Source organism: Nicotiana tabacum, chromosome 18 (genome assembly GCF_000715075.1).
Source record: "Nicotiana tabacum cultivar K326 chromosome 18, ASM71507v2, whole genome shotgun sequence".
Classification (NCBI taxonomy): domain Eukaryota; kingdom Viridiplantae; phylum Streptophyta; class Magnoliopsida; order Solanales; family Solanaceae; genus Nicotiana; species Nicotiana tabacum.
This window is the reverse complement of record NC_134097.1, coordinates 147,119,610-147,129,928: the sequence shown is the minus strand read 5'-3', so window position 1 is coordinate 147,129,928 and position 10,319 is coordinate 147,119,610. Positions and strand designations below refer to the sequence as shown.

Sequence of the window (10,319 nt, the reverse complement as noted above, 5' to 3'; positions counted from 1 at the left end):
CTCAACGAAAAATCAAATGAATCTTTGCCTAGCCTAGCCTTCTGGATGGAGTTTCATTAGACTGATCAAATGATCTTAGTATACCATATTTTATTAAAAATTCATGCTTGAAATTTGCTACATCCACTCTTTTTGGTAATTTTAAAAACCTAAAAGTTCACTATGAAGAAGAAATTTCAAGTGTAGAAATTTATAAGAAGAGACTTATTTCAACAATCAAATTTCAAATATCATTATCTTCAATTTGTTTCAGTATTGGCTAAAGCCCGTACTTTACAAGAAATATCATACAAATTTACATGACATGAGGGGTTTTCCCACTGTAGAAGTTCTTTAATTCCCTTCTCAATTTCTTTAGTCTCCTTCACAAGATTATCCATACAAAAACCAAATGCACTCAAACTTAAAACCAATTCTCCCTTGAGTTTCTCATCATTTTCACCACCTTTTAATATAACATCCACAACTTCATTTGAATGTTGAAGAAAAGAAACTAAGTTTTCCTCAATTTCCTCTTCATTTAAAGACCTTATATTATAAGGGGTTGGTAATTTTCCCAACTCAAGATCAATAGCAACTTTCTTCTTCTCAAATTCCTTGTCAAGTACCACAAGTGATTTTACCAAACTAACCTCCTCAAAACATTTTGTATAAGAGCCAATTAAATCCTTAAAAAGCATGAGGTCAGCATCTAGTTTTTTCACAATTGCTTTCCACATATTACTGTCTATTTTTTCAGATTCTTGTTCTAGGAATCTTAGTGCTTGTGACCCAAAAAGTAAATATTCCACCATTTTTGATAATGACCCCATAAGCTTACCATAGCAAGCATTACTAAAAGGCAAAAACCAGAAATTGGGCTCTGCCTCAGCTTCCGCAATGAATTTTCCTAATTCATTTACGTGGAATTTTAGCTTCTTTTGGCTTTCTTCTAAGCTATTTTTGCTATATGAACTGAAACTTATTGAGTCAATGCAATCATGCAAAATTCCAAAGCTCTTGGAAAGTTGGATTTTGGCTAATGTAGAAGCTCTCGTTGGTTGTAACAAAATTTCCACCATAATTGAACATGATAATCCAATGAAAGTTTCTGTAATTCTTGCTATGGCAAATTCACTTGGGGGACCAAATCCTTGTCTACCTAGAATTAGTACTGCCCCGATAACAGCAGAAATCCCACCTAAGCACAAAGCAAAATGAAAAAGATCAGAGACATAGCCAAAATTTTAAACTTAATTAATACGTTAAACTTTTGATTTTAATATTTGTTGACACGTTAATAATTTTTCACTTGTATACCTATATTCCATATAAAAAATAATGGTTCGATTGAACAAAGAAGAACTTTTTTTGAGTTCATAAATACCCTGCCCCCTTTTGTTTTAAATACTCAATAATAAATCTAAATAGTCGTCCACCTCACATCAGGAGTAAAGTGTGCGTACGTAGTATGTACCCTTCCCAAATCCCACTTGTAGGATTATAATATGTATGTTGTTATTGTAATCGCCCATATGCTCAAACTAAGAATAGGCGACGAATATGTACTATATTTATAGTTCATGTATAATGTATATAACCATATATAATCAGTATATAATCGATATATATTGGCTAGAAAAAATATACAGTGAAACCAGCCGATTTAATTGTGTTAAGATTCCTAAAATATTTTGCGTTGGACAAATTTCACTAGAAATGTTTGTAGTTTAATCTTAACTTAGTACTATAATATATATATAAATTTTATCTTTCAAAGCCACAAAAAAAAAAAAAAAAGGAAAAGAAATCCCACCTGCTTGGCCGTACATTTTGCTACGGCTCAAAAAGCTGCTGACAATGAACCAAGGAAGCAGGGACAAGAACCTTATTTGCACAAATCTTTCAAAGAGAAAACATCCTATGACACCATATACTGTTCCCAACACTGTCCCTTGAGCTTTAACATTTGCAACTTTGAATGTTGCTTCTCTTGTTGCTGCTAGGCTTATAGCAACAGGCAACCCAGCCCAAAATCCATTTTCCTTACTATAAATAGATCCAAAGAAAATTGCAAGGCCTAAAGAAAGTGAGAGTTTGAAAGCAGCCATAAATCTTCTGCTATTTATAGTAACTGCCAAATTGGTCCATGTCTTACTCATAAATCCTTCTTCTTCTTCTTGTTTCTTGGATTCTTTTTTGGATGAAAGGAAAATTGGTTTATTTAACAGGAGTTTTAGGCAAAAAAGAAAGAATAAAGAGGGTAAATCTTTTTTTGTTGGTTGAATTGTTTGAAGTGTTTGGAGGAACTTTTCAGCATTTTCTGCATTTGATTCTGGGACAGTTGCTGACTCAAGGGAAATGTTTTTGACTTGCTTTGAAATGTGATCACTTAGTTTTTCTAGACCATTTTTTAGCTCTGAGTTAAGAATATCAAGTGGAAATGGAGGAGATTTTTCCAATGCAATTTCCATTCCTCTTAACGGTGTTTGAATTTCTTGAAATTTATTTCCTGGATTGTCCCCATATGGTCTTAAAAACTTGAATGGAAATCGTTCCCACTTCATGCTTTCCTGTTACAAAATTATTTTACAAAAAATATGAGGACAAATTTAACTTAGAATTACTACTGAAATAGTAGTTAATAACTATGTTGTTCGGACTCTCCAAAAACGTTGTTGCATCCGTAACGGATCCTTAAAAGACGCACTATATTTGGAGAATCTGACATGCATGCGACGGTATTTTTGCTAGTCCGAACAACATAAGTTAAACATGTAGTAGTTTATCATGGGAGCTTACTTGTTTGGATTTAATAGCTTGGAGAAGTTTGGGTCCATTTTTAACTAAGGACTTGGCTTGAGAAATTAAAGCAAGTGCAGATTCTTTGTCTTCAGCTGAGAATGCCTTCACAAACAGGTTAATCCTCTCCGAAGCATTTTCTACGAAGAGCCTGCTTTTCTCTTTTACCTATAAACATTAACCAAAATCTTGTTAAAATAAAATATTTATTCAGTATATGTATATATATATATAATCTCTTGTAGAAGACTATAGAGATTATATATATATACGCACTAGGTAATCGCACACCACACAGAAAATGTAAACCGCACTAGGCAAGCCCTGTGCGACGAGCTCTGACTGAGAGACTGCTGGTGAGGGGAATCGGTCCTAGATTCGCCCAACCAACTCAGCTAACCCGTTATGCGCAGATTAAATTATATTGATAGTGTAAAGATATACTGATTTTTTTTGAAGAGAAAGTGCATGCAAATGTTGAAAATGAAACGAGTAATAATGCATTTCACACTAACTTTCATAACATTTAGTCAAGTAGTGATTAGTAGTATTTAAACTCGATATACCGCTAGTGCGCGCGCTACTACTTTTATTTTCAACAACCATGAGAATTAAAGAGAAGTTTAACAAAGAAATAATTCTAATTCTCACCTCACAACAAGCAAGGTTTGGGTAGGGTAACAGCAATGCTAAAACACAAGCCCCAACTCCAACAGCAGTGCTAGCCGCAACATGAACCGGGTGCATAACCGGTTCAGTTTTTCCACCATTAATATAACCTATTACGTACACAATAACAAGCTGTCCTAGCGCTATGCGCTTAGCTATCAAGTGAGTGTTTTCGGGTAGCACCACGACGAACGCGCTCAATGCCACCGCAATAGCCGTGGTACTGGCCGTGAGCCGGGCCGGGCCGATCAACCACAAGCTCAATATCGCAGGACAAACACCTTGGACCGTGGCGTAAAGCGCGAGCCAACAACAACGCAAAGTGTCACCTAATGTTGCATTAGTTATAACAAGAATAACAGTAACGTAGGAAAATGCTGGGAATGCAACTTGAGTCTTGAAACATTCTGGCCCGAAAAGGGTGACTACACCAACTATGGAGCAAGCTAAGGCGGTCCGAAAGGCGGACGCTAGGCACGTCCGCCATACAGCTCTAGCTCGATTGGATTCGAAGCTAGAGGTTGCCATTGGAGAGGAGATGATGACGTTTTCTAGTATTGGCTAAGTTCAGTTAAGGCTTTGAATTCCTTATTTTGTGACGTTCGAATGAGTGGAAAAAATTGGGACAGGAGAAAGGTTTTTATAGAGTTGGATTTTGTAGGACAGCACGTGAGAAGTGGTGGGATCCTTGTGGGGTTGGGGTACTAAAGTGGAAGGCTACGCCAGCCAAGAACGTTCTATGAGAAACTTAGGGTGAATGAGTTAATTAATTTAGTAATATATGGATGAGGATAAGAAGATTTTATAAATGAGTTGACAATGACCCTTAAACTTATTTTCTGGATTTCGTCATGATCTGAGTCTTTTTTTTTTGGTCAGTAGAAAATGCTACACTGAAGTAAAACTTTAAAAGACAAAGGAGAATCAATATTTTTAGTTATCTAATCCTCATTGATACATCCTTGAGCAAGCTCGTTCCTAAAATTATCCTTATAGGCATCCATTTCATTCATTTAAAAATCAAGGTTGAGACATAATTAAGTAAATTAAAGTCTTTTTTTCTTCTAACAGCTTAAATTATTAGGTGAGATATGTATATGATTCACTATGATATCAAAGCAGACAGTGGTTCTAATTCGAATCTTATCACCACCCTGTTATCTAAAAGAGAATTTCACATGCTGGACTATGAAAACTAATCAGATTCGTACGTGAGAGGACGTGTTCATATATGTAGTCCATCTTTTCATCTGTACCATGAAAACTATTGAGATTGACTCATATACGAGTTCTTCATGTGACCTTAAAAAGCTTGTGGTACGGCTTGGAATTATGTGTAACGACGTATTTATGTGGTACTCCTGATGAAATGGCACTTGGATATAGAACTTTGGTTAGCCACAATGAGTGACTCACATATATTTACAAAACAGTTTAGGATGAGCATCAAAAGAAAGTGTCTTTTTGCCCCCAATTAATAGCTCAATCTTCACCTTATCATCAGTGTAGAAAACAAGCTTGTTGTGCATAAGTCCAAAACCCATATGTCAAGACAATACGTTGAAAACCTGCACCTTGACCATTATCAATTTGTTGGTTAGCAGCACCCAGGGCAGAGCTAGAGAGAAGTAAGTATCTTTTGTTTTGATAATTATGTATTTATATTAGAAAATCCATTAATTATGTATAAAATATTATTGCGAACTCAATAACTAATTAAGACGAGTTATGGGCAGAGGCGGACTCCGGTTTTGGCGGTAGTGGAGACATCATAAAATTTAATATAAACTTATCACTGTTCATAAAGATTGGTAAGGGAGTCTATGCTAATATCTGACTATTTTTGAAGACATGTACAAGTATATATAAAGTTTTTGCAGAAATTTTCGAGTAAGAGTAATCCATCAACTCATCATGTGCGTCCGCATCTGATTATAGGTTCAACGGCAAGTGTAAAACTCATAAATTTCAAATTCTGGCCCACAAGCTTCCCATTTGCGTCCCTAAAGAATTCTAGAGGCGGCTTATTATCGTACATACATTTGGTACTTTCTTGTGATTCAAAGTAAATAAGGGTACAGTGCCTAAAGGATTACAAGAATATCCACTAAGAATAGTTTCAAGCACTAGCAACTTCATTTACTACTGTATTAGCTAGTGCTGGTTGGTATGTTAAACCAAAATCATGATATTATTGTCCGAAATTTACATCTCTTTGAAGATTATGTTATTATGAAAACAATTGTCATATCTGATGCTTTATGCCATTTCTTAGTCTTTCAAGTCATTTGAAAAGAAATATTACAAAGAAAATATTTTTACTTTTGGACATAAAAAAAAAAAGAAAAAAAATATATCTAGAAACTTCTATTCTTCTACCATGATCTCAATCTTGCTTCTTGAAATTTATGTTGAGGGTTTTAATGTAGGTTGGATTGTCAACACTAATATAATTAATTATTACTAACTGCATAACTTAGTATGAATAAACAAAGATTAGATCTACTAAGTTCGATGGGCAAACTAAAAAGAAAAGACAAGATATCATGTTCCTTAATAGTGTCTTATTCTGCACTTAATTACAGATTAATTAAAGATTAATATCCTTTGACAATAAGATGCCAAGCATGGTATTGCTCAGGCTTGATGTGGAAAAAGTTTAATGTGCTAATCACCTATAATGCTAAGTAAAAGAAACGCAAGCTTGTCGTACGGCTTGAGGACAAAAAACAATTTAGGTGAAGCAAAAAGCTAAATATTGAACAGTCAATATTTAATAATAAAAACATTGTGTGTAGAAAAATAGTGGCATAACCTTAGGATTTCCACTATGAATAAGTTAGGTTTTGGTTGCATGCCACATGAGTTAATTGATCTTTGAAGAGGGAAAGGGTCAATTGGGACGTGGAAAAAAGACTCACTTTTATATTTTTTTAATATCACACCAAGTTAGTTAAAGCTAAAGATTAACTAACATACTATTGTCCTAAAACTTTTTATATTCATAAGGATATATTTTTATAGTATCAAAATTTTTGAACAGACAATTACTGATAAGGAAATAGCAGTTTCCCTATTTCACGTATATCCATGAATACCTCAAGCAATTGGTCTATTATCGGAGGCAGCAACGGATTCAGAAAGTTACAAGTTAAATTATACTTATAGTGAATTTCTTTGGGTCCAATTAAATTTGGATTAGCTTCGGAAAGTAGCCCGGGACTTCTAACTTACCACAACCAGAGGCGGATCCAGGATTTAAATTATATGGGTTCAATTTTAATATTTTTAACGTTGAACCCACTATAATATGGGTTCATATCTACTATTTTTGCAATTTTAGTGAATTTTTACATACAAATTTTGACTCCGCATCGAAAATTATGAGTTCAGTTGAACCCGTAAGTTATACACTACATCCGCCTCTGACCACAACCCTGATCAATTTTACTCTACTTCTCTACATATATATACATATAGAGAGAAAGAAGAGGATAGTGCGGTTTTGGCTTATGTAAGCTATATTTGGTGGTTTTTTCTTCCTTTTGGTTGGGTCCTTGTTTGGTTGGTGGAGCATTACGTTAGTGCACGTACAAACACAAGCATATCACCATCTATCAACTTTCTACTAACAAAGCTGACATCAATAAAAGAATGTAATAAAAGGCTTCCTTTGAAATTGGTAGATTTTACATGATGGGTTCCAATATATATGTATTACATTACATTACATCAATATAAACAATCAGAAATTTGTCGACACTCAACCTAACTTTTTCTTCCAAATCTTTATATGGAAAAATCTCTCAATATGCTGTCTGTGTAGCATAAGATGTGGAACTAGGTTACGTTGTTATGTGGTTTATTTGCTTTTTCTTAAAGAATTTTTTTCTCTAACGAAACAAATATCAAAATTTATGTCAGGATAACTGAAGTAATTCAAACTAATAAGAAGTCGAATGTGAAGTTAATGGAAGTTGATAGGTCCTTCAATTATCGAGTATACCATCGACTTTTCATACTTATCATAATAATATTACCGATCTTTGGTGCTTATGGAAAACCCTATCATACACATTCACCTCTAGAGTCTTTGTAATAACTTGGCTTTTCTCTTCACTTGAGCTTTGAGATGATTTTAACCTGTAACGACCCAATTGGTCGTTTCGAGAGTCGTAGCCCCGTTCCTCCCATTTTCTGCTCCTTATGTGCTTTGTGGCTGTTATATGACTTATAACCGTGTTAGTTGGTTCGGGCCCGGTAGAATTTCGGAGTGAATTGAGACAATTAGTCTCATAATGGAAAGCTTAAGTTGGAATGGTTGACCGGATGTTGACTTATGTGTAAACGACTCGGGAATGGAGTTTTGATGGTCTGTTAGCTTCGTTGGGTGATTCTAGACTTAGGACCGTGTCCGGATTGTGATTTGAAGGTCCATAAAGGAATTAGTTAAAATGGCGAAAGTTGAATTTTTGGGAAGTTTGACTTGGAGTGGACTTTTTGATATCGGGGTCGAATTGAGATTCCGGAAGTTGAAGTAGGTCTGCGGTATCATTTATGATTTGTGTACAAAATTTGGGATCAATCAGACATGATTTGAGAGGTTTCGGCGTTGTTTGTAGAATTTGAAAATTTCAAAGTTCATTAGGCTTGAATTGAGGCGCAATTTGTGTTTTTGATGTTGTTTGAGGTGATTTGAAAGCTCGACTAAGTTCGTATCATATTTTAGGACTTATTGGTATGTTAGGTTGAGGTCCCGGGAGCCTCGGATTGATTTCGGGTGGTTAACGGACTTGGAATTGAATTAGTGAAGTTGTTGAAGTTTGGGTTCTGCTGGTATAACTGCACCTGCGGAGCTTTGATCGCAGGTGCGGGGAGGGCAGCGCAAATGAGGAGAGGAAGCAAATGGTTATAGGTGCGAAGGTTCTCCCGCACCTGCGTGACCGCAGATATGGCAGGAGGACCGCAGAATCGGAATTGGCCTATGGAGCTGGGCTCCGCAAAAGCGAGTCCGCAGGAGCGGAAATTTGGACGATGGTGCGAAGATAGCCACAAATGCGGGCTTTGAGTCGCTCCTGCAAGGCCGCAGAAGCGGCTAAGTGAGCCGCAGAAGTGAAATAGCTGGCAGAATATATATATATATATATATATATATATACGAGGATTTCTAGATTTTCACAATTTCTAACATTTTGAGCTCAGGTTTTGGAGATTTTTAGGGGATTCTTGAGGTAAGTCCCTTTATGTTTATTTTTCTTAGATAATTATGTTTCCCCACGGATTTTCCCACATAGTTGGTATATTTTTGAGGTGTAATTTGGGGGTTTGAGGTTAGGGATTTGGAGAGTTGATTTTGGAGATTTGAGTGATGATTTGATGTCGGATTTTGATAAATTTGGTATGGTTAGACTCGTAGTTGGATGAGCTTTCAGGTTTTATGACTTTTGTTGGATTTCGAGATGTGGGCCCGGGGTCCGGCTTGGAGCAAATTCCGGATTTTTTGAATTTATAACTTCATAATTTCTTGTAGAGTTGATTCCTTTAGCCTGTGTTGATTGTATCATATTATTTGTGGTAAGATTCGAGGCATTTGGAAATCAATTCGCAAGGCAAAGGCATATTAGAGGAGAGTTTTGCTCGGATTGAGGTAAGTAACAGTTCTAAATATGGTCCTGAGGGTATGAACCTCAAATTTTGTGTTATGTGATTGGTGTGGAGGTGACACACATGCTAGGTGACGGGCGTGTGAGCGTGCACCGTGGGAATTATGACTTGGTCCGTTCTATGAAACTGTAAAGTTGAATAACTTGTTGTTAGTTATATGCTCTCCCTGTGTTATAGAAATTTGACTGGAAATAATATTAGAAATCATGTTTAGGCTATGTGTTGATATTGTTGGGACCGCAGAGGTCGTGTACTTGTTGAATTATTTGCTAATTGATATCTTATCCTCAATCACAGTTTTACTTGCCTATCATATCTCCGTCTCTTTTTGTTTCTTGTTGATACATTACATCATTTCTGTTTAGCTGATTTTATTGAGAGCCCAAGAGACTGGAGAGGTTGGTGACTGAGTTAGGGCCTGAGTGCCGAGCTGTGAGCGATATATATATATATAGATCGGGTTGCATACCGCAATGAGCCTTAGGGCTGTATATATATGGATCGGGTTGCACGCCACAACGAGCCTTAAGGATCGGGATGCACGTCGCAGCGATATAATGCTGGGGCTGAAGGAGCCCTTCCGGAGTCTGTACACCACCGGTGAGTGCATGTACCTATTGAGTACGAGTGTTGAGTGCCGAGTGCTGAGCTATTGAGAAAGATTGAGTGACTGTTGCTCTGAGAGAATGCTCTCGACTTCATTATCGTTGCACTTAGCTGCCATATATCACTGTCTGGAATTTTTCTGAAAGATGTTATATTCTGTATTACGTAAATTTGATATGAGATAACTGACTTGGCCTAAATTGTCGAACTTGGAAGCATGCATATTTTCTTATGTTGAAGTTACTGAAGTTTAACTATAATTGCAGAGCTCATCATTACTTTCAGTTCTTTATTTAGTATTGTTACTTACTGAGTTGGTTGTACTCACGCTACACCCTGCACTTCGTGTGCAGATCCAGGTGTTTCTGAACACGGTGGGTATTGATACCTTGCACAATTTATCTTTGGAGACTTCAAGGTAGTTGTCCGGCGTTCGCAGTCCTTGTTTTTCCTTCCTTATCCTTCCTTTTATTGTTTTTCGATCCAAACTTTCATAGATATTACTTTTCTTGACTGGTGACGTATAGATGCTCATGAACCTAGTGACACCCCGATTTGAAGTTTTTCTCCATTTGTGTTTTGGGTTTTTACCCCGTTTA

The 10,319-nt window shown here is 36.3% G+C and overlaps 1 protein-coding gene across 1 annotated transcript; it reads right to left on the bottom strand.

Moving 5' to 3' along the window:
- Positions 1-207: 207 nt before the first annotated feature.
- LOC107802693 (uncharacterized) lies at positions 208-4,062 on the bottom strand. Its single transcript, XM_016626232.2, has 4 exons — positions 3,433-4,062; positions 2,782-2,949; positions 1,796-2,552; positions 208-1,180 (listed from the first exon to the last, which is right to left on the bottom strand). Exons 1-4 carry the CDS (start codon positions 3,976-3,978, stop codon positions 240-242), a joined length of 2,412 nt encoding a protein of 803 aa, XP_016481718.1. The 5' UTR covers positions 3,979-4,062; the 3' UTR covers positions 208-239.
- Positions 4,063-10,319: the final 6,257 nt, after the last annotated feature.